At 42.3% G+C, this 22,766-nt stretch overlaps 2 protein-coding genes and 5 non-coding genes across 20 annotated transcripts in view; 6 read left to right on the top strand and 1 right to left on the bottom strand.

The window, feature by feature from the left end:
- PBRM1 (polybromo 1) overlaps window positions 1-353 on the bottom strand; it is an 84,486-nt gene extending 84,133 nt beyond the window's left edge. For all 14 annotated transcript variants that reach the window (XM_050957675.1, XM_050957681.1, XM_050957690.1 and 11 more), the window contains exon 1: window positions 78-353. In XM_050957675.1, coding sequence (XP_050813632.1) covers window positions 78-353 — 276 coding nt within the window. The remainder of the gene's footprint in view (window positions 1-77) is intronic.
- GNL3 (G protein nucleolar 3) lies at window positions 279-22,222 on the top strand. The gene is made up of 15 exons (XM_050957854.1): window positions 279-364; window positions 1,334-1,392; window positions 5,282-5,419; window positions 6,892-7,005; window positions 7,401-7,484; window positions 10,773-10,908; window positions 11,414-11,517; window positions 12,771-12,909; window positions 13,506-13,593; window positions 15,030-15,207; window positions 16,044-16,186; window positions 18,517-18,653; window positions 19,776-19,963; window positions 21,657-21,738; window positions 21,840-22,222. Exons 1-15 carry the CDS (start codon window positions 352-354, stop codon window positions 21,923-21,925), a joined length of 1,689 nt encoding a protein of 562 aa, XP_050813811.1. The 5' UTR covers window positions 279-351; the 3' UTR covers window positions 21,926-22,222.
- LOC127054649 (small nucleolar RNA SNORD19) lies at window positions 10,972-11,044 on the top strand. The gene has a single exon (XR_007775321.1). It is a non-coding gene; the product is annotated as a small nucleolar RNA SNORD19 (small nucleolar RNA).
- LOC127054600 (small nucleolar RNA SNORD19B) lies at window positions 11,567-11,648 on the top strand. Its single transcript, XR_007775281.1, has one exon. It is a non-coding gene; the product is annotated as a small nucleolar RNA SNORD19B (small nucleolar RNA).
- LOC127054646 (small nucleolar RNA SNORD19) lies at window positions 13,332-13,405 on the top strand. Its single transcript, XR_007775319.1, has one exon. It is a non-coding gene; the product is annotated as a small nucleolar RNA SNORD19 (small nucleolar RNA).
- LOC127054650 (small nucleolar RNA SNORD69) lies at window positions 14,867-14,945 on the top strand. Its single transcript, XR_007775322.1, has one exon. It is a non-coding gene; the product is annotated as a small nucleolar RNA SNORD69 (small nucleolar RNA).
- Window positions 15,585-15,656, top strand: LOC127054648 (small nucleolar RNA SNORD19). Its single transcript, XR_007775320.1, has one exon. It is a non-coding gene; the product is annotated as a small nucleolar RNA SNORD19 (small nucleolar RNA).
- Window positions 22,223-22,766: the final 544 nt, after the last annotated feature.

Below are 22,766 nucleotides of genomic sequence, written 5' to 3'. Positions count from 1 at the left end.
AAAGGGAAGCGGCGGCCTCCCGGCTCCCGCAGCCCGGCTGCCCGCTCCGAACCGCCGGGCTGGCAGCCAGCGCTTACCCAGCCGGGCCCGCTCCGCCTCCGACAGCCGCGGCCGCGCTCGCCCCCCGCCGCCCGCGCCGCCACCGCTGCTGCTTTCCTGCCGCTCCTCCTCACTGCCGAGTCTGCCGCTGCCGCAAAGCCCGCCCGGCCGCCAAGCGAGCCCGCCAGCGCGACACAGCCCAAGCCGCGGGTCCGGCCTGCTTTACGGCAGTGCCTGCTCGCGGGACCAGCCTTCCCCAGTCGCCTCAGCGGTCTCCACGTGAAGAGAGTAGCGCCCGGAGCAGCCGCCGCCATGAGGCGGCCAAGTGAGTGCGCGCTAGGGGCGGGCAGGCCGGCGATGGACAGGGTCGCCAGGCCCCCCGAGCAGGGAGGGGGGCAGCGGGCGCTTCCCTGTCGCGATCGAGCCTGTGAGGAGCTGATACAGCTCCCCTCCCCCCTTCGGTCTCCGTGGGGTCGGGGGCTTTCTCTGAGCTGCTGGGGGTGGGGGGGGGGAAGCGCCCTGCGGGCCTGGGGGAGCGACAGCGGTTCGCCCTGTCGCCTCTGCTCCCCTCCGAGCCTGGGGCTCCAGCCCTGGAATTCGCTTCTGAGGCCTTGCTGGTCGTGCCAAGACTTGGGCCCGCGCTGGGCTCTGCTTAACTTCACGTCTTCACACATGCCTGTAGCCTTTGCAGGATCGGGGCGAGATGGGGATGCGTGTTGAAGTGCGCGAGATTTTTTTCAACGTATAAATTTGGGGGAAGGGTCAAAAGATTCCCCCCCGCCCTTAGTGCTGCGACGCTACTCGCAAATTCTGTCCCATTTCAACAAATAGTTTGGGCTAAGGAAGAACTGAAGATTTTTATTTTTAATAAAAAATCAAAACTTTTTTTGTTTCTACCTTTGGTTTATAAAATTTTGAAACGTTTTGTTTCAAAACAGCGTTTTAAATTGAAATTTGGCCAATTTTAAAAAATAAAACACAAATTGAGTGAAAAACACCCTAAAGTTACTAAATTAAAACAAAAAGCTGGGACAGAAATTCTTTTTGAGTCAACTGAAGTCTTTTTGGTCAATTTAATTTTCATGTGTTTTTTCAATTCAACAAATGTTTTGGGAAAAAATAGTTTTGGTTTAAATCGATTTTTCTTCTAATTTTTCAGTTCTGTCCCTAAACCAAAAAAAATGTTGTTTGGTAAACTCTGCATCTGTGGCTTCCACTCGGGTGTTGCTCATTAGATTTGTATTTGGAACGTGTATCCATTCTGCCTGATTATAACCCATATTGATGTTTTCAGAGTTGAAGAAGGCTAGTAAGCGCATGACCTGCCATAAACGATATAAAATCCAGAAGAAGGTAGGTCTCAATTCCAAATTTGCTATTAAGCATTCATATTAAAGGGACACTTGGGTATATTTCAGTCCTAATGATGGATTATGTAAATGCATGGATTTCATGGTGTTTAAAAACTAGCAGCTGGCTTGAAGTGTAAAGTTCAGCTCTGGATCCAAATTTGGGTGGGGTTTGGATGTAAAGCTTTGAGTGGAACCCATATCTGTTTAAAGCATAACTAAATGTAGGTGCCCTAATGACCAAAATGCTTCTGGAGTGTGATATAATTTCTGTTTAACATTTATATTGCAGTAGTAGCCAGCCAAGTTGAGGCCCAACTGTGAGCCACCCATTCCATACATAACTTGTTTGTCATTTTGCTCATCAGTTTATCTAAGATATTTCTAATGCACGATGGCATCTAAGCACCTTGTATTCAAATTAGGGTAGCATTAGCTTGCCCAGAGCATCCACATTACTCTGATATCAGACATGTTTTTATTTTGTATTATTTCAAAGTTGATGGTGTTTCTGCTGTTTGAATGAATGGGCATAAAGATAGAAAATGAATGTTGACTGAGTGCAGTGTGCATTGTAATGCTAATGCTGGATGCTAATACCACAGTGTAAAGCAGGGGTCTCAAATTCAAATGAGCACAAGGGCCACATGAGGATTAGTACATTGGCCTGAGGGCCGCATTACTGACACATTCACCTGCCCCGCCCTCTGCCCTGCCCCCACTCCACCCCTTCCATGAAGCCCTGCCCCGCCTTTTCCCTGCCCTCATTCCAACCTCTTCCCTGAAATCCTCACCCCAACTCCATCCCCTCCCTGCCCGCAGGGGGTGCAGGAGGGATGTGGGGTGTGACGGGCTCAGGGCAGGGAGTTGGGATGTGGGGTGCAGGAGGGATGAGGGGTGCAGCACGAGGTGAGGGCAGGGAGTTGGGTTGCAGGAGGGATGTGGCAGGGGGCTCAGGGCAGGGAGCTGGAGTGTGGGGTGCAGGTGGGATGTGGCAGGAGATAGGGATGTGGCAGGGGGGTCAGGGCAGTGGGTTGGGGTGCAGGGTGTGGCAGGGGATTCAGGGAAGGGAGTTGGGTGCATGAGGGGTGCAGCAGGGGTCAGGGCAGTGGGTTGGGGTGTGGGGTGCGGCGGGGATTAGGGTGCGACGGAGCTCAGGGCTTTGGGTTTGGGTGCAAGAGGGATGCGGGGTGCAGCAGGGGGCTTAGGGCAGTGGGTTGGGGTGTGGAGTGCAGGATGGGTGAGGGGTTCGGCAGGCCGCTCATGGAAGGGGATTCGGGTGCAGGAGGGATGTAGCAGATGGCTCAGGGCAGAGTACGGCACTGGGTTGGGGTGCGGCAGGGGGCTCAGGGCAGTGGGTTGGGTTGCAGGAGGGGTGTGACAGAGTTGGAGTAAAGGGTGTGGCAAGGGACTCAGGGCAGTGGGTTGGGGTGCAGGGTGCAGCAAGGGGTTCGACTGCAAGAGGGGTTTGGGGGGCGGGCTCGGGCCTGGCATGCACCGGGGCAGAGCAGGCTCCCTGCCTGCCTGCCCGCCCGCCCTGCCCCTGTGCCACTCCAGGAAGCTTCTGGAACATGGGGAATGAGTGGTGCAGGGGTGTGTGTGGCTGTTGTTTCAGGCACCACCCCCAGCATCTCTCATTGGCCAGGAATGGGGAACCGCAGCCAACGGGAGCTGCTGGGGGTGGTGCCTGAAGCAACATCAACACACATCTGTGCCTCTTTTCCCCCCAAGTTCTTTCTGCTTCCTGGAGTGGTGCGGGGGCAGGGCAGGCAGGCAGGGAGGGAGCTCTCCCCCAGCATTTACCTAGAGCGGCTCCAGCCCAACATGGGGGAGAGTGGGGACCGTGTTTGAGACCCCTGGTGTAAAGAAAGTTCACACATGTAAAAATTAGGGCTGTCAGTTAATCGTAGTTAACTCACACAATTAACTGAAAAAAATTAATCGTTTTAATCGCATTGTTAAACAGTAGAATACAAGTGAAATGTATTTAATATTTTTGAATGTTTTTCTACATTTAATATATTGATTTAAATTACAACACAGAATACAAAGTGTACAGTGCTCACTTAATATTATTTTTTATTACAAATATTTGCTCTGTAAAAATGATAAAAATATTTTTCAGTTCACCTAATACAAGTACTATAGTGCGATCTCTTTATCGTGAAAGTGCAACTTGCCAATGTAGATTTTTTGTTTGTTGTTACATAACTGAACTCAAAACCAAAACTGTGTAAAACTTTAGAATCTGCAAGTCTACTCAGTCCTATTTCTTGTTCAGTCACGCTAAGAGAGACAAGTTTGTTTACATTTATGGGAGATAATGCTCCCTTCTTCGTATTTGCAATGTCACCTGAAAGTGAGAACAGGCATTCACATGGGACTTTTATAGCCAGCATTGCAAAGTATTTATGTGCCAGATATGCTAAACGTTCATATGCCCCTTCATGCTTTGGCCACCATTCCAGAAGATATGCTTCCATGCTGATGATGCTCGTTTAAAAAAAATGCATAAATTAAATTTGTGACTGAAATCCTTGGGAAAATTGTATGTCTCCTGCTCTGTTTCACCTGTATTCTGCCATATATTTCATGTTATAGTAGTCTGAGATCATGACCCAGCACATGTTGTTCGTTTTAAGAACACTTTAACTGCAGATCTGACAAAACACAAAGAAAGTATCAGTGTGAGATTTCTAAAGATAGCTACAGCACTCAACCCAAGGTTTAAGAATTTTGAAGTGCCTTCCAAAATCTGAGAGGGATGAGTTGTGGAGAATGCTTTCAAAAGTCTTCAAAGAGCAACACTCCAATGCGGAAACTACAGAACCCAAACCACCAAAAAAAAAAATCAACCTTCTGCTGGTGGCATCTTACTCAGATGATGAAAATGAACATGTGTCAGTCCGCATTGCTTTGGATTATTATCCAGGAGAACCCGTCTTCAGCATGGATGCATGTCCTCTGGAATGGGGGTTGAAGCATGAAGGAACATACGAATCTTTAACGCACCTGGCACCTAAATATCTTGCAATGCTGACTACAGCAGTGCTGTGTGAACACCTGTTCTCACTTTCAGGTGACGTAAACAAGAAGAGCGCGGCATTATCTTCTGCAAACATAAACAAACTTGTTTATCTGAGCATTTGGCTGAACAAGAAGTAGGACAAGTGAACTTGTAGGTTCTAAAGTTCACATGGTTTTGTTTTTGAATGCAGTATTTTTTTGTACGTAACTCTACATTTCTAATTTCAACTTTCATGATAAGGAGATTGCACTACAGTACTTGTACTAGGTGAACTGAAAAATACTATTTCTTTTTTACAGTGCAAATATTTGTAATAAAAATAAATATAGAGTGAGCCCTGTACCCTTGTATTGTGTTGTAACTGAAATTAATATATTTGAAACGTAGGAAACATCCAAGAATATTTTTAAAAATGGTATTCTGTTATCATTTAACAGTGCGATTAATTTTTAATCTCTTGACAGCCCTAGTAAAAATAGTTTTCTTTTTTAATGCCAAATACTTTTAAACAGAAAACCAACCAACTGCTTTGAAGTAATACAAAAACTAGGCAATACAGAACTTATTGTGAGTGGACATAGGGTTCAGCTGCAATGGGAAGTTGCTTTTAAATGTAGGGAACAAATCTACATTGTCAGATAGATGACATAATAACTTAAGTCTGTGAATATTTAACTTTTGCAGTATTCAGGGACTGCTTATTTAAGCACAGCTACCTGCTGATTCAGTCTTAATTGAAAGCCCTTCACTCCAAACACAGAAAAACTTTATAGACATAAATATGAAGGAAGGAGAAGTGTGATGGTCTCTTTATCAAACTGGATTTGTGACTCCAGTACCAGATTTTGTTCTTTCTTGCCCATAGGTTCGGGAGCACAGGAGAAAACTCAGGAAAGAAGCCAAGAAGCGTGGGCACAAAAAGCCCAAGAAAGATCCAGGAATTCCCAATGCTGCACCTTTTAAAGAAGAGGTTCTTCGTGAAGCGGAGCAAAGGAAGCAAAGGGTAAAATACAACTTGTAATAGAATGAAGATGTTATGTGCGTATCCCCACTTTGCCGGCCAAGCCCCACTGCCGCAGCCCCGGGGTAGCAGCAGCAGGGCTCCAGCAGTGATTTAAAGAGCCCTGGGCTCTGGCCGCTGTGAGGAGCCTGGGCCTTTTAAAGCGGCGCCCAAGCCCCGCTGCCACAGCCCTGGGGTAGCGGCAGCAGCGCTCCAGTGGTGATTTAAAGAGCCCTGGGCTCCCTGCAGCAGCCAGAGCCCCGGGCCTTTTAAAGCGCCGCCCGAGCCCTGCTGCCAGAGCCCCGGGGTTACCACACTATATGCAAACCTGTGTTATATCGGGTCGTATTATATCAGGGTAGAGGTGTACTTAAATTATGTGGAGGAGGGGGGAAAGGGCTCGCCAGTTTGACACTTGTATGATATCCTCTGTATAGACACCAAAATATTTGTGGGCAACATTAACACTGTTTGCTAATGTGACTACTCTGCCACAGAAAGACCATCTCTGACACCGTTTTGAAGGTGTCTGGAGTGCCGATGAGAAGCGCAGTTGGGAAAGTAACTGAAATACTTCCCGGATGGATTGTATTTTGAGAATGGGCAGCCTACCCTAAATTCTCAATTACTGAGGGACAATCTTCACTCTTTGATATTTCTTTCCACAACCAACTTGCTGTATAAGTTTTTATGAGTGATGTACCCGAATATTTGATGCTAATATCTAAACTGTATTGTTAAATTTATTCACATAAATTTAGGTTATTGCTGATTAAGTACTATATGTATCTTATGACTTTTAAAACAAACATTGTATTTGTGGATAATCTAAGCACTATACCCAGATGTACAGACACTCTTTTCTTGCCTCTGTATAATTTTTTAAAATTAGCTTTAATAAAATTTTTATTTCTGTCTGTCTTGGTACCAAAGTATCTGAGTGCCTCCAAAAGATTAATTGGCAGTAATAATGTATCACCATTTCCATCAGGTAAAAGCAGGAGAAGAAATAAGCTCACGCCAGCCAACCAGTTCTTTAAGCTCCCGCCCTTGATTTCTTAATAGTTCCAGACCAGTATCAGAGACGCATACACCAAGACTGAAAAGACCGTGGAGACGGAATATTCCTTTTTCTTCAGTGCAACCACTCTGTCAAGATTAAGACCTAAATCATACTCTTGAATGAAATCCTGGTCCCACTGATATTTTGCCATTGAATTCACTGCAACCAGGATTTCGCTTCTTGTATGGATAGATAACTTAGCTTTCTAGGGCTCTCAACCTGGCACCTTTCACTAGCACTAAAACTCATGCAAAATATTCAAAGAATAATCCTAGGTGGTAATGTGTAGCACTTTTAAAGCATTGCTCTTCATCTTCAAAGCACTTTACAAACAATCCTGATCGTAAGTGGGGAGGAAGAATACTCTTTAACTTATGAAATGTTGTTCTCTGTCTTGTTTTCTTGCAATTAGCTTGAAGAACTAAAACAAAAGCAGAAACTTGCTAGGCAGAAAGACCTTGAAAAGAAAAGAAAGCTACAGGCTAAAAAGAATGCTACCGAAGCAAATAAACATCCAGAGGAGAAGGTATGTATGTGTAGTATAATTCTTTTTTCAAAGAGGCTAGTTCACTTGCAGCACAAGAGAGAAACTTTCCATCCTCTCATAAGGCCTAATCCAGCAGCCTTTGAAGTCTATGGCAGAACTCCCATTGCCTTCAGTTTGGAACAACAGAAAAGACTTGGTGTAGTGATAGAACTAGTGAGGACATGGAAGTTATTATGCATCCCTTTTAATCAAAGTATATATAGGGGTGTCGGGTTTACTGCTAATGTCAAGTAACATGTATTCCCTGATTGTTGCTTTTTCATGCTATCAGAAATATTGCAGTTCTAGTTGCTATTACCTTCTGTTGTGTAAAGACAATATTTTAATTTGTGGCTTCAGATTCTCTTATCTCTTCCCATCCTCTTTTCATTCAGGAATCAACCATGAAACTAAAAGCAAAATCTAACACACTGCTGGATAAAAATTCAAAGAAGTCATTTTGTAGAGAACTTAAAAAGGTAGGCACCTTTAATTATTACTTTCTATATTTTCATCAACACCCAAAAAAATTAATTTGATACTTTCCTTTTCAGTTAAGAGGTTTATATATTATGGACTTTGTTAGAGAACAGTACACTTTTAGGGTCCCAGTGTTGTAAAGGTGCTGAGCACTCTCAACTCCCAGTTGTGGGCATTCAACACTTTTGAGCACTATCCGTCTCGGGCTGAAGTCAAGGAGCATTTGACCGAAGTACTTCAGGATCAGGTTATTTATCATTAAACTCTCATTCCCAATTAACTAACATCTGCCTGCTTAAAGAAAAAGATGAAGGGGCTTCACTTTTCTGTCCTGCAAGACAGAGGCCTACCATACCCTTGTATTGTTACACTGCTTTTGCAATGATAGGTTGATACTGACCCAAGTGTTAGAACTGACTGAGAAATCCAATGGGCTGCTGCCAATAGGATGAAAAAAAATGAAAATTCTTTGATATTTTAGTTTGCTATAAAACCCTTTTATCATTTGAGATCACAACAACAAAGATTTCCACACAAACTCTTCACAATTGCCTGGTAGACCTTATTAAAAATTGAATAAAGCAAGTTTGATCAGTTCAGAAAATCGATCTGTTCTTGATTAACTGCTTTTGTCTCCATTACTGTAGAGCGAAAGAAAAATCACTCTGAAAACTCTGCCTTACAAGTAATACAGATTATATCGTTGAAAAATTCTTTTTTTTTTTTTTGTACAAAACCTTGTATATAGCCCATTTTACAATTTTTTCCTTCTAAAGCAAGTCTGTTTTCCCTGTGTGTGTGGGTCTTTCATACAGGAGAGAAACACTTTAAAAATGGGAAAATTCAATTGTAAAATGATAAAATTGGTAGAGGACTCAGGCCTTGTCTACATTATAAAGTTTTGCTCCAGTGTTCCTAGTGCAGGGCAGAACTGGAGCATTCCATGCTAATTATCTGCTCTTTGTTCACCAAAGGGAGCAGCATGCTCAGCTCTCAGATACTTCCCAAAGCTTTGAAAGCGGAGAGGTGCATACCAGTGCAGGGCAGCAGAGATCAAAACAGTGAGCAGAGTGGTCAGGGCAGGCATTGTGGGATACCAGTGGAAGCCAGTTCTGAGGACAAAACAAACAGTGTCTACATTGACATTTTGTCACTTTAACTTTACCGCAAAAAGCTTTATGCCTCTCATTGAGGTGGTTTTATTTTGTCGGCAAAACTTTGTAGTGTAGACAAGGCCTCAGACAAATTGAAACTACTTTTAAATAATTCTGGAATTAACTCAATTTCAAGCTAATTGTGTCCCTATAATTACACTGCTCTACAGCCAAAATGCTTATGAAATAAATGTAGTCCAACTTTACTAATTCTGGGTCACTGAGAACGAAAATGATGCTTAAAATAGTTGATTGGCTCTAGTTTTCAAGATATGCTATTGAGTCAGTATATACGACCCTTGACTTGGGAATGGCGGAGGATAAGTGAGTTATAAAGGGAAGGGATCTCAATTTAAACCAGAAATGACTAAAATACATCTTTGACTGGATCTATGAATAAATCTATGACTGGGTTTGGACAGTACTTGCTTTTGAGGCAAAACAATGAATGATGCAATCTGAAGCTGGTATTGCGTCATACATGATATGAATTGCATCATGTTATTCCTAGAAGTCATGGATGATGCAATCATAACGAAGCTTACATCACTCTGCTGAACAAATTGCCCTATATCAGCTCTAGAAATCATACAGTGTCGTGCTCTCATTTGTCAGTGTTTGATTTTGCAAAGGGACACATTTCTGTTTAGCCAAAGTGAGCAGAGATGCCTCGTACTTGTGTGAACAGTGCAGATAACTTCTGCTATGTTTGTGGTGAAGTGACTTTTGCATCACAAAAGCGCAGTATAACCACTATGGTTAAGAAAGCCTATCACCTTTATTTTGGCTGCAAAACTGGAGATCAGGACAAGAGGTGGACCCCACACATATGCTGCAACACTTGTGCAATAAATCTTCGCCAGTGGTTGAACAGGAAAAGGAAATCTATGCCTTTTGCAGTGCCAATGATTTGAAGAGAGCCAACAGATCATACCAGCAATTGTTACTTCTGCATGGTGCCTCCAGTTGGGAAAGGTGTGTCAAAGAAGAAAAAGTGGACTGTGCATTATCCAAACATTCCATCAGCTATACGCCCAGTACCCCACGGAGAAGGACTGCTGGTTCCTGATGCACCAGAATCATTCTCACTTGAGTCAGACGAGGAAGAGGATGAAACTTCTGGTCCTGAACCATCAGTGTCACAGGACCCACATTTTCTCCCATCCTCCTCCTCTGAACCACACCTCATAACACAAGGTGAACTGAATGACCTTGTCAGGGATTTGGAACTACCCAAGAGTAAGACAGAACTGTTGGGCTCCAGACTACAGCAGTGGAATCTCCTGGCAGGCTATCAGGGCAAATGGAGCCCATCAATGCTTGCAGACTATTGCTGGACAATGACAAGAGATGCTCCATTTAATGAATACAAGAGACAAGCCAAGAAGCGCCGAGTAGACACTGAATAGGACTAAACTATGTACATAATAGTTTTTTGCCTTTTGTTTCATAATAAATTTTATTTATATAACCCTTTTGCTGATTTTTAAAGTGTTACATAAACAGGACAGCTGAAATATTATCATGTAAAGCAACCATAAACACATGAAAAGACCTAGGTTTACAATTTATGATTAAAACTCTATCTACACAATATACATAGACATAAAATGTAAAAACTTAAATATCTTAAACAGTAGCCAATCAGTTGTTTTAATTGTCATATTTGAATTCAGCACATCAAAATACATAATAAATATCACATTTTATCTCTGAAGCAGACGACTTCTCAAAAATTGTAGACCAGTGTTATTGAAACCTTGTTAGAACAGGCATCATTGCTCACTTTTAACTGAAGGAGATTTGCTGGATTTAAAGATGACAAACTCTCTTAACCTTGACACCCAGACTTCTGCACTGTATGCTCTGTGTGGTGGTGAGTGTGTCTTCCTTGTACAATGCTAAGAGTTAAGGAGTCAAACAGTAACTAAATTTGTTTTCCTGTGTTGTCTTAAAATAAACTGCAAAAATGTAAGTTGACTTTTTATATAATGGAAAGCTCAATTACAGGTCATTCTTTCATTACAATGACATTTTCATTTTAGAGAACAGTACTGATGATTTCAGAGATGTTCCCTGTAATGCTGTTTCTAATCTTGTGGATGGGAATGTGTTTTCTCTATTCCACTTCAGGTGATTGGGGCTTCAGATATAGTCCTGCAGGTCTTAGATGCCAGAGATCCCCTGGGCTGTCGGTGCTCCCAGGTGGAGCAAATCATTACTCAGTCTGGAGGAAACAAAAAGCTACTATTGGTGTTAAACAAAATCGGTAAGTGAAACAGTCTGTTTTGTAGAGATGTTTAGTCACTCATAGGATTCTGTGTTAGTATATGAGCTTATGAGGAAGATACCAATGTAGTCTGAGATACTACTGATGACTAAGATCCAACTCTGAGCTCGCTGTCTTGTTCAAGGAATTACACTTTCCCATTTTATATGTTTTCTCACCTCTTGCTGTGTGACAAGATCCACACAAACAGGTCAAACTGACTATTGAACATTATTTATTTATTTATTTTAATGGTGCAACTGTTTGCTTAAGAGCAAAAAAGATTCAATGTTAAGGACAGAGTAGCCTTCTCAGAGGTGACTGGGTAATCTCAGCTACTATACCAGCTACTGTGTGGAATAAAAGCTCCTAAAACTGTACATGATATTAAAGAATAAATCTAATGGCTGAAAACAGAAAGCAATTCTTTAGATCCCAGGCCTAATAAATTCCGTACAGTGACACTTGGAGTTCATTAGAGTGAAAGGTCTGTATTCCTTTCCAGATCTGGTACCAAGGGAGAACTTGGAGAAATGGTTACATTATTTGAAGAATGAGTTTCCAACAGTCGCTTTTAAATCCGCAATGCAGCTGAAGGACAGAAGTGTGGTAAGAGCACTGCTGTCTCTCTTGTGTAAGACAGAATCATATGTGTGTCACTGGGTTGAAACATGATGAAAAGCAAGGACTCTTGACAGGAAGATGAAGATTGCAAGATCCAACTCTGATTTCTCCCAGTTAAAATACAAAGTTTTACTGATCTGGGGGGTGTGCGTGCGTGCGTGCGTGCAGCGGCCAACTGGCTGTGCTCCTGCAACTGATTCTTTTGGCGTGGTGGGACAGTGACGAGCAGTCTTAGAACGTTTCTGCTTGGGGTGGGGAAACTTCACAGTTGTTGGTGAATTCTTGCTTTAGTAATGCACACTACTAATTATGACTGGAAAATTGCATTGAGGCAAGGCAACAAGCTAAGGATTTGTACTGAAAGATGCACAAAATGGAATCAGCACTGAATGAATGAGGAAGTCCTGAAATCTAAGGTCTTGTCTACAGGAGACCATTGCACTGGTTTAAATTTAATCTGTTTTTAAAGCAATTTAATTAAACTGGTTTAAGCCTCTGAGTGAACACTTATTTCTATCCCAAACTTGTACATTACTAAGAGTGGTATTTGGAATTTTTTCACAAAGAGTTGGGGTAATAGAGAAGTGGCGTCCCCACTGCCTGTCTCCCATTGGAGCATGATAATACATATCTTTTGATTCTTGCATGCATTAATTTAAGACCCTGATAATGTTCGTGTAACACTTTTCATCAGAGAGACTTAAAGTGCTTTGCAAACGCATGCTAATCTTCACTGTGCCACAGTGAAATAGATAAGCATCACTGCATGTTGAAAGTGGAGAAACTCAGGCACAGAGATTGTGGAGCCCTTAGATTAATAAACAATTGTTCATGCAAGTAGTCCCATTTGAAATCAGTGGGATTACTTGAATGAATGCTCAGCAAAGTGAGTAAGGGCTCCTCCCCCATTCTGGCTTTATGTGACTTTCCCAAGGTCCAACAGTGATACTTCAGCACAGCCAGGAATGGAAGCACAAGTCCCATTAGTCAGTTCACATTGCTAGATGCATGGTCTCCTTAACATTTTGAAGGACTGCCCTCCTTACTGCCAGTCAATTCAGCTGCACTTTAATTGGTATCTCATCAAGTCCCTTCCTTATGGTTGGAAGAAAGATGCTGTAAAGGCCATCCAAGAGAGGTATATTGGAGTACAATGTACATTTGGATTCATATTTAACATCCCAAACACATACAGTTAAAATGGGTCCATCCTATGTTTTTATTTTTGAATTTTGTAGCAGGAGAAGCAGCTCAGAAAGAAGCGAGCTCACATTGACTTGTCAAGAGGCAGCATGTGTTTTGGAAGTGAGTGTCTTTTGAAGCTTCTTCGAGAGCACTGCAAGACTCAAGACAAAGCCATTCAAGTTGGGGTGATAGGTAAGGTGTGTTTCTTTTCCTTACAAAGAAACTACAGTATTACAGAAGCTGGGTGATACAACACAATCAGTAGGTGCTATCTCACATCTCAGGCTTTGAAATACTTTGTGGCCTTTTACTGAACATTCTTAGGTTTGACGTGGGACTTAGCTACCCAGTGATGCCTCTTGCACTTCCTACCCATCAGAGGTAGCTCTCATATGTGTGTCTAACATTGGTGACCAACTGATGATTGAATTTGTGACCAGTCTGGCTATGGGAAGCACAAAAAAATCTGATGCTAGTTAATTTACCAGATTGAATGCTAACCAAGTCATGTAGCTCTTCTCAACCAGCACTGCCTCTTTTTACACTTGATGGATCCTTGCTGTGATTTTTCATTTAATTGACGTCACTTTTCTTGTCCTTTTTACTACTAGAGTGAGAAATGAGGATATATACTCTGTCTGACTGTTACAGTGAAGACTTCAGATCCAACTCTGATCTCACTCTGACTACATGTATTAAAGCCAGTAGTTCTGATCTAATTTAGTAGGGTTTCTTGTTTAACTAATTAGGGTATTTTTACCATTCATTTGTGTTTTTCTTCACATTAGGCTTCCCTAATGTGGGGAAGAGCAGTATAATCAATAGTCTGAAGGAGGTGCGTGTCTGTAATGTGGGGCCAGTCAGAGGCGTTACCAAGTAAGTTTAATTTGATGAAACCATTGGTTTTGTAGGTATATTCTGATTATGTACATTTCCTAGCTGTTTCAATTGGCTACAGCATTCTCCACTGCCTGTTCTGATCAGTCATTGTAACTGAGCACCGCTCCCTAAACGGCTGCTGCATTTCAGTGGTGGACAGAGTATGCCCCTATATGTAATTTTTAAAGTGCAGTAGGATCTCTGTGTGAAAAGGTTAGCTCACTTCTTGATGCCTCCTCGTCGCTGGGCATGGTATAGCAACTCTATCCCTTAGGGTTGGCTGCTTCTGGCTGCTCCACCTCTTGAGTGGCCTGTGCCTCTTCCTGTGACATGGCCCTCTGACCAGGTCACTTTCAAGTCTCTCCCCCTTTTTGGGGGGATGTGGGGGGGTGTGTAAGTCCAGAAACAAAAAGCAAGGAGAATTAACACAAACTGAATTAGTAACAGAGGAAGGAATGCCTCCCTCTCAGGGTGTATCAGGATCAGGCCCTCCCCTCAGAGATGTTCCTTCAGGCAGTGGCTGTCAGAACAGATACTGTCTTCCTTCAGCCCTATCCTCAGGAGCTGAGAGTTGCAGCTCTGCTCTCTTGCCTGGTCTGCTCACAAGTGAGCTGTTCTGCTCCCTTTTAACTCCTCCTCCAGCCTGTGCATCTCTTGCAGGTGTGGCTGACTGAGCCCAGAGCAACTCCTTAACCCCTTATTGCCCAATGTGGAGTTTGTACACCCCATCACACTCAGGATGAAAGTCTAACATCTTTTATTTTCAATTCTGGAATACTGTCAATTTTTGTATTAATTTTGAGATAAATGCCTTGTCTCTAGACACAGCCAGTGGTCTTAAATCTGATTGAAGACAGGGGCTTGTCCAGTGGCCGCTCTTGCAATTTATGAGTCCAAGGATAAGCTCTGATTTGCATAAAGAGCAGATTGCAGCCTTTAGATGATGCAGAGGCTACCAATATGTGATGCTTTGTTTCTGTCTGAGCAGCTAGACCTGTTACATGTAGGCTCCTGCAGCCATACCTTTCATTAAAGATGAAGGCACTCATGGGCCACATTATAACACTTGGGGTGACATTTGGCCAGCAATACTGACCCATAGAGGGGCAGAAATTTTGTTGGGAAAGGTTAGACACTGTGCAGATTAAATAGGTGCCCCACCCAGGTCACTCTCAATGAATCACTTGCATAGCCATGAATAGAACCTTGGGGTTTTAACACTTTGCTTCTTCCTCTAATCACAAAGCTACTTTGCTTTAGATTTCCACTGTATGTGAAGCACATGATGGTGCATTGGAACTGACTTTGCATGAGGAGTTTGTATGCAGTCCAACACTGAGCTTCATATTTTGCTAGTTCTCATCCTTTAGCAAATGCTTCATGGTGGTTGATTTATGTTGACTTACAGACAGGATGCATTTGCTCTCTCAAAGGTGCATGCAGACAGTCCATATTGACAAACGAATCAAGATGATAGACAGCCCAAGCATCATTGCAGCCCCTTCCAACTCTGCTCTTGCTCTGGCTTTGAGGACCACCACAGATACTGAAGAATCAGGAAAATTATTAGATGCAGTAAATGCTATTCTGAAGCATTGCAGTAAACAGCAGGTAAGTTATTGCATGGCTTCAGTATCTTTCTTATCTCATCCCGATGCATCTAGGTCCTGCATACCTTTATTGCTCCAACAAAAGGTGATCTTGCTTTCTGGCCTGCAAGATTAGCTTTTATAAAGGGATAGTATGCTATCTACTGCAAGTTGAATGCATGAGGTCCCTCAGATGGGAAGCTTCATTGACACAGAGAACCAATTACTGGTGCTATATCTATCACACAAAATCTAACTCTTAATGTTGGCAGACAGGTAAAATGCACCAGATCCTCTCAGCCAGTTGCCTCTTTCCCAGTGACTCTTCTGACAGTACATTTTTTATAATTAATTTGATGAAATATAATTAACTTAGTCACGTCGTTTTATTAGCAGAGTGAGAAATGAGGATACACTCTGTCTTACTGTTACAGTGAAGACATCAGATCCAACTCTGATCTCATTCTGAATGTTCAATGCTTTAAAGCGAATACTGATCTAATTCCCACTGAGGTCTACCGAGTTAGGTCTCTGTGGACCGCCATTGCTGTTTGACGGGAGAGGTATGAAAACTATACGTGGATAAATTGGAATTAGAACACTGATAGTAATACCCGTCTGTGTCAGCTGCATTTGCTGATGGAATAGCTACTTTTGCTCTGTAATGTGTAGTGTCAAAAGTAAAAGAAATAAAGGACTTCCCCAACTATATCTCCTTACTTCTCTTTCTGTGCGCGCCTCCTCAGTATGAACTAGTCTTAAAACAATTGGATTTGTACTTTCATTCCTAAAATCATGAGAGAACTAAATGGACCAGATTCTTAATGAACCCTTGTCCACGTTGTTTTTTTGTTTCAGATGATACTGTACTACAACATCCCAGACTTCCGAAACTCTGTGGAGTTTTTAACTTTACTTGCACAAAAAAGGGGAATGCTGAAAAAGGGAGGTGTCCCTGACACAGAGGGTGCAGCTAAATTACTACTTTATGACTGGACGGGGTAAGGATGTTTTGATTTTGTTTCAGTATATGAACCTCTTTCCAACCAAACCCAGTCATTTTACAACAGTGTCACCAGAAGCTCTGGGTACTAACAAATGACAAGAGAGGTTTAGTTAAGTTGCTCTCTTCATCCTACTTCAGCATACTACACCACAGGGGTCATTGGTTGAACTTGCTTGACAACAGAGCTACAGAATGGGAAGGAGAATGAGCTACTATTTAATTAATCTTCGGAACTTGCTTAAGAAAATGGAGTAAAGGTCCCTGTATATACAGATCTAGAGCAAGTTTGCTGAAGTCTGCCACAGCACAGCTCCAGCAGAGTTTTGCCATGGGAGTTTTGTTTTTCCTTTGAACCATTGAGTCAATATAGTCCTCTTCCATAGGCATGTGATGACAACAGGGGGTGCTACTACCCCTGAAATGAATCTTTACTGACTCCCAGTGGAGCAGATTACTGTCACGCCAGTGGAAAAGGTCCATAGTAATTATCTGCAATACACAGCAGTTTATTGAGAAGGAATTACACAAGCGGTAAAGAGTTATATTAACTTCTGTGTTAGACATTAAGAGCTATACACTCCTCTTAACGAGTCTTTCACAAACATACACAAACAGACCCTGCGCTAGCTTCACGCAGTTCCTGCTTGGAAAACAGAGAAGGTCGTTACCAATTTTATAGACTGCTGCTTCCCTCCTGGTCTGTTCTTCTTAGCCCACTGGTCTGCCTCAGATTCCCTCAAGGCAAAGCCTTGGTTGCCTTGAGACCCTTCTGGGTCACAGTCCTGCTTGAGCCCACGGTGCAGAGTTTTGGCTACTCTTGTCTAGCAGGGTTGCTTCTTCAACATGGCCAGTTCTAGGCACCAGTGCTCCAAGCATGTGCTTGGGGCACAAAAAGCCAGGAGCTGGCCCCAAGCGGAGGTGAGCTGCAGCGGTGGGGAACGCGGGAAGGGCCGCAGGAAGTAACCGGGGGAGGGGAGCAGAGGAACTGTCCCACATTTCCCCCCAGCTCACCTTCACTCCACTGCCACCTGCTCCCCCGAGTGCACTGCCGCTCTGCTGGTTTCCCTCCTCCCTCCCCGGCTTGCCGTGTGCAAGGGATGGGGGAGAAGTGGAGCAGCGGTGGCACGCTCAGGGGAAGTGAGCTGCGGCAGTGGGGGGTGTGAGGAGGACCGTAGGAAGTAATGGGGGGGGGCAGAGGAATTGCTCCTCCCCCAGCTCACCTCATCCCCCGAGCGTGCTACCACTCCACTTCTCCCTCCTCCCTCCCAGGCTTGCCCGGGAGGCAGGGGTAGGATGGGAAATATTGCATTCCCGGGGAGGAGGAAGGGGCAGGGATTTGGGGAAGGGGTTGGAATGGAACAGAGTTGGGACGGGGAGGTGGGGGGAAATTTTTTTGCTTTGGGCGGCCAAAAACTTGGAGACGGCCCTGTTCTTCAAGCGTCAATTAAAGAATTCTAACCAACAGTAGTTGACTTTGCTTGATTCTTATACTTTTTTTTTTTTTTTCCTCAGAAGAGTCACATGTCTTAAAAGCATGGCCAGTAGGCGGGTGGTTGCTAATATTTACCTAATTAGCATTATAGAAGGGGCTCGAGGACAGTGAGGTAGTACCGAAGGAAGATCGCCCCACATTTACTCACTCATCAGTCATTCACTCTGGCTCTGCATGATATCCTTGCTGTAAGGTCACTATAACCAGGTCAACCTGTGCTCCATGCTAGAAGTCTGTAGATGTGATATTTACTTTTGCATGGGCCCAGATTTGCCAACCAATAGGTTCAATATAATTCGTACATGCAGACTTTGCCAGTCCTTTATCAAATTTGCTTCTGCTTAAAGGGGAACTGCTCCCAGGATCCTCTGCAGCCATTCAGCCATGTTTGTCATGTTATGCTCACATTCATTCAGTGTGGCCACACCAATTTAGCACCATCCCAACAGCATGGACCATTTGGTCTGTTTAGATTTATAGCGGTTCCCATATTTCTTAGAGTTCAGCTAAATAATAGTGTTGAGATTTTATAGCTAGTGGGCTGATGTGGTCTGTACTGACAGGAAAAGAGGTGTAATTCCTCTTTCCCCCTCTAGAGAATGCCAAGAACTTAATATTGATATAAAATATGCAAGACAGATTATATAGTCAGAATTTTTCTGTTGAAGTTCGCAAAAATTACAAGTCTTATGTTGAGATATGTGAGAAGAGACATCACTTCTTGGGTTGTATTTTTTTTTTTTTTTTAAACATTGGGGTGCCTTTAAGCATGTTGCTGGTTTTAGTTAGTGTGTTGTCAAATCCATTTTAATTCCAGTATTTTCTTTGCCCAGTGCCAAAGTTAGTTACCATTCATTGCTTCCTGCATCACGGAGTCTGTCACCACACCTCACCAAGGAGGTAGTAGCGGAAATGCAGCAGGGTTTTAACTTAGAGGAGCTGGCAAAGGATAATATGAACACTATTAAAGGTGAGACTCGTCTTTGTAATGCACTACCACAGTTATGGTGGGTATGATTTTAGCACACAGCTCTCAAATAAGAGCCCTATTTTAGAGACACATGATGTAGCTGTAACCTGTATTACACAGTTATTACTTAGTTGGCTAGGCCTTTGTTTCCACTAATCTGCATGAACCTTTTTTTAGTGCTTGAATCCTCCTGTTCTTTATAGAGCCCTTCCTCTCAAATTCCTTATTTTGCCAAGTCATATGCTGAAATCTAAAGCCTTCACTACATAGCTGCCTTCTTTATGGTACTATGGGAAAAGTTGCTTCCGTGGACACTTCCTCCTCACTGGCACTGTTTCTTTATGGATTTTTTTTTTTAAGGGGGTGGTGGTATGTGGCTATCTTTGCCTGGCCCTGACCTGAAAGACATAACCACCTTGTGAGTCCTTTGTATTCTCTGAAACTTCATTTTGGGGCCTCCTTTATAAGCCTTACGGGCATGCAGTCCCCTCTTTGGGGCAGCTTCTAGAATTCATGTTCCTATAAGAGTGAAATAGCTGTGTGGTTTGCACCTCCTCTTCAAGTCTGTCCATGTCTAACAATACATGTATATAACAACTTGATGCTTCAGATTAAGATTGGGATGCATCCCCTTCACTGTAAAATTCTAGGGTATATGCTGCTGCCAGTTTTAATCAGCATGTTAAAAGTTACTAAATATTTTGAGTAAGGCTGACCTAGTGGCTAGAGTACAAGACATGGAATCAAATTTTTTCTCAACTATACAATTGATTCACTCTAGGTCACTGGATAAATCACTTAATCGGTCTGCTTGAATTTCTCCCATCTGGAAAAGGGTAGGAAACAGCATAAAGAAGCTATGTACGGTATTTTAACTAAGAATCTATTTGTATGGGCAGTTTGTCAAACTGCTATATTGTTAACTGATTGGTGACCATGGGTGCATGCTAAGGTCAGTTCAGAACTTGGATCCTCACTGCCACACTTAAGTTTTATTTTCTTTCCTGCAGGCGATGGGAAGTTGATTCACCCTTTGGGAAATGGATACCCATATATATCTGTTCATTACATCTAGGTCCATCTGTTAACTTTATTAACAGAGGTGTCCAATATCTTTCACAGCTGTAAAACATCCCAATCTGGCAAGCAGTATCGTTTTCCAGTCTTCTGGCTTGACCAATGGGACAATAGAAGAGAATGAACTAACTGAGGGAACATCAGAACTGGAGAACATGGAAACAAGTGAAGAAGGGGAGGATTTAACTGAAGATGACCAGGACAGCGATGAGGAAGAGGAAGCTGTTCAAGAGGCAAGACATAGCTGATAAAAACCAATCAGTATCACGGCTTGTAAATGGAAAAGGGTATCCACTGTAGAGGTGGCAGGGGAAACCACCTAATCTCTTCCCTAGAGAGTCTGTTAGCCTGACTACAAAAAGTGGGGAAGGTTAGGTAGAGAACTTCATTGTTACAGTCAGGAAAGTGAGTGCCTAAGAGTGGCACTATCCTACTCAAACTTTGTGCCTTGCGTCTGAGTCCTGTCTTCATTTTACTGTAAACTTTTATGGGCTTTTTTTAAATCAGTTTTCTCCTTACATCTACAGAGCTAACAGCTCTGGAAGAGTGCGCTGGATTTTATTCTGGCTCATCCATCAACCAAATTGTTAATTAAGTGTCGGCTGTAGAATTCTCAGAAGCACATCATGGTCAGATAGAATCCACCTCGTCTTTCAGATCCTAGCATAAGTTTGTGGCAGTAGTGCTCAACTGAGTGAACTTGCTACAGAATCATTGAGCAACAAACTTAGAACTTCATAAACTTTATTTTTATAGTCACTTTTTAAAGCACTGAGTGAACAAAAGCTACTCAAAATGAATATAAAATTCTTCATCTTCAACTAACTTCTAGCTCCACTCATCACTTGAGGAAATCAAAATGTTTTCTCTTAACCTTCTCTGGTAAAGTCTCCAAACTATTTGTTAACAACTCAATTCTGCTTACACTGGGAGTATGAGTTTGGTGTGTTATCATCCCTGTGCCTTCCTGAAATACGGGTTTATGGCAGCTTATCCGGTTTTAAATTTGAAGCTTGGCCAAGAAGTAGTGCAACCTATAGCAGCTTTGGTGTGTTAAACCTTCCCATGCTGATTAACAAAACCTGTTTGTTTTCTTTAGTGCTCAAAATATATGAAATCTGACCATATTGCACTTGACAAACAATAGTTGAGCTGATGTGTTCCTAAAACAAGAACTGATATAGGTTGGTGTTTATAAAGTAGAGTGACTAGGCAACTCTTTAATAAGCTGGAAGCTGTAACTGGTTTACTATTTGTAGGAATTGATGATTTATGTAATTCTGGTGCAAATAGGTTTGATTTCCCAGCTCTGCTGTGCCAGTATAGTAACCCCAGTAGAGAAGCAGTCACCTCCCATATGCTGTTGAATGTCTGACCATGTAACAGATGGAAAAAATCCTATTCATTTTGTTGAGAAAGAAGCTTACCTCTTCCCCTTACTCAGTTTTTAGTGGTAATTCCCACAGTGTGACTGAAGTGATCCTATTTACTGTAATGTCTAATAATTCTGCATATGGTACTTGCCTACCATGAAGAATTTACATCTAAATGTTAAAAAAAGCTAGGAGGGCAAAGGTGAAACCCAGTATGATTGAGCAGTACATTGTCGCACAATTCTTACTAGTTTGAGGATTTTTTCTTTTAAAGATTATCAGTGCCTTTGCGGTAATGGAGCTGGAATGGTTAAAGCAGCACATGCTTTCGCTGAATGCTTTACATAAAAATATTTAAACATTTAGTAAAACTCTTTGAAATGGTAATGTGAATTGGAATCTGTACACCTGCTGGATCAGTCACTGAAACTATGTAAGGAGCACCAGTTCTGTGGGAATGGTAGATCTGTTATAGGAGTCTCCCCTATAAAGGGAAGTTTATTCCTACTGCTGACTGAAAAAAACAGCAATAATATCTGTAACTTTGTTTTAGGGAAGTGATGTTCAGACAGACAACAAAACAAACCCTGCAAAACTGAGCGTGGAGGATGGAAGCTCAGAAGAGCAAACAGCAGGTATGTATTTAAAGCCAGTGATTTAAGTAATAAATACATCATTCTCTGTAACAGTGTCAATCTAGTATTGATTTCAGTCTAATAGATTCTCTCTTCTGAAGGTGAACAGTCCCGTACTTTAGCATTCAACTTGGATGAGACAACTGATCAGGATGATGCTTATGATTTTAATACAGATTATGTGTAAAGACAGAAAAACATACACTCAAAGGCCTAATTTTGAGAAGGGCATTGCTAACTTTCGAAGTAGCTATAAAGCACTCTCTCCTTCGGCCTCTTTCATGGACCTTGCTTGCAAGAGGCTGCTGCAAAGACCCGCTATCTCTACTGACGTGAAATATTATAAAGAATGCAACTTACACTTGATTTTCAAACTTAATGTTTTGTTTTCTAGAACTGTGTATACTTCAGTTTTGTAAATGTTGTAGTTCTCTAAATTAAACTTCTGTAAAAAGATTTTATTAAATGAATCTTAAGGACTAAATAGCCTCTGAGTCTTATATGTACTGTAGGAAAAAGATGTTTCAGAAGAAGTTACTCACTACTGTTTTCCATTTTGTAACTATAAGATAAACATTAAAATTGACACAGTATAAACTATGAAATTGCAGATACTGTTTACACCCTCACTCCATTCAGATCACAAATACTTACACTAGGAAGAATCTAATCCTTAGCAAAAGGTATCAAAGCTCTTTCAACCAAGGCAACTTCACAGTACAAAGTTATAGTAATTACTATCAAATTAACCCACAGAATTTAGTCTTGACTACATAAAAACCTTCCTACACTTAAAAAAAAAAAAAGTCAAGCTAACTATAAGAATCCCTATTCACTGCACACAGAAAATCTCATGTGCATGCTTAATCCCTTCAGCTTGGTGCAAACTTGAAAGGTTATAAAATGTATATTCTGCCTTATATGACAAGAGGTAAATACCTCCTGCAACCAGCCTATTGCTAAAGAAGAAGAAACTATTTGCTGCAGAAACAGATCACAGTAATATACCTTAAGGAATGCTAAAAATT

This window comes from Gopherus flavomarginatus, chromosome 6 (genome assembly GCF_025201925.1).
Source record: "Gopherus flavomarginatus isolate rGopFla2 chromosome 6, rGopFla2.mat.asm, whole genome shotgun sequence".
Taxonomy (NCBI): Eukaryota; Metazoa; Chordata; order Testudines; family Testudinidae; genus Gopherus; species Gopherus flavomarginatus.
Note: the sequence above shows the minus strand (reverse complement) of the source record. Positions and strands in the feature narration are given on the sequence as shown.

Bases quoted from the DNA above. Each gene is read 5' to 3' on its own strand.
- GNL3 (XM_050957854.1), top strand. The intron at 7,485-10,772 runs GTAGGCACCTTT...ATTCCACTTCAG, and splicing joins TTTGTAGAGAACTTAAAAAG to GTGATTGGGGCTTCAGATAT. The intron at 15,208-16,043 runs GTAAGTTATTGC...TTTTTGTTTCAG, and splicing joins AGCATTGCAGTAAACAGCAG to ATGATACTGTACTACAACAT.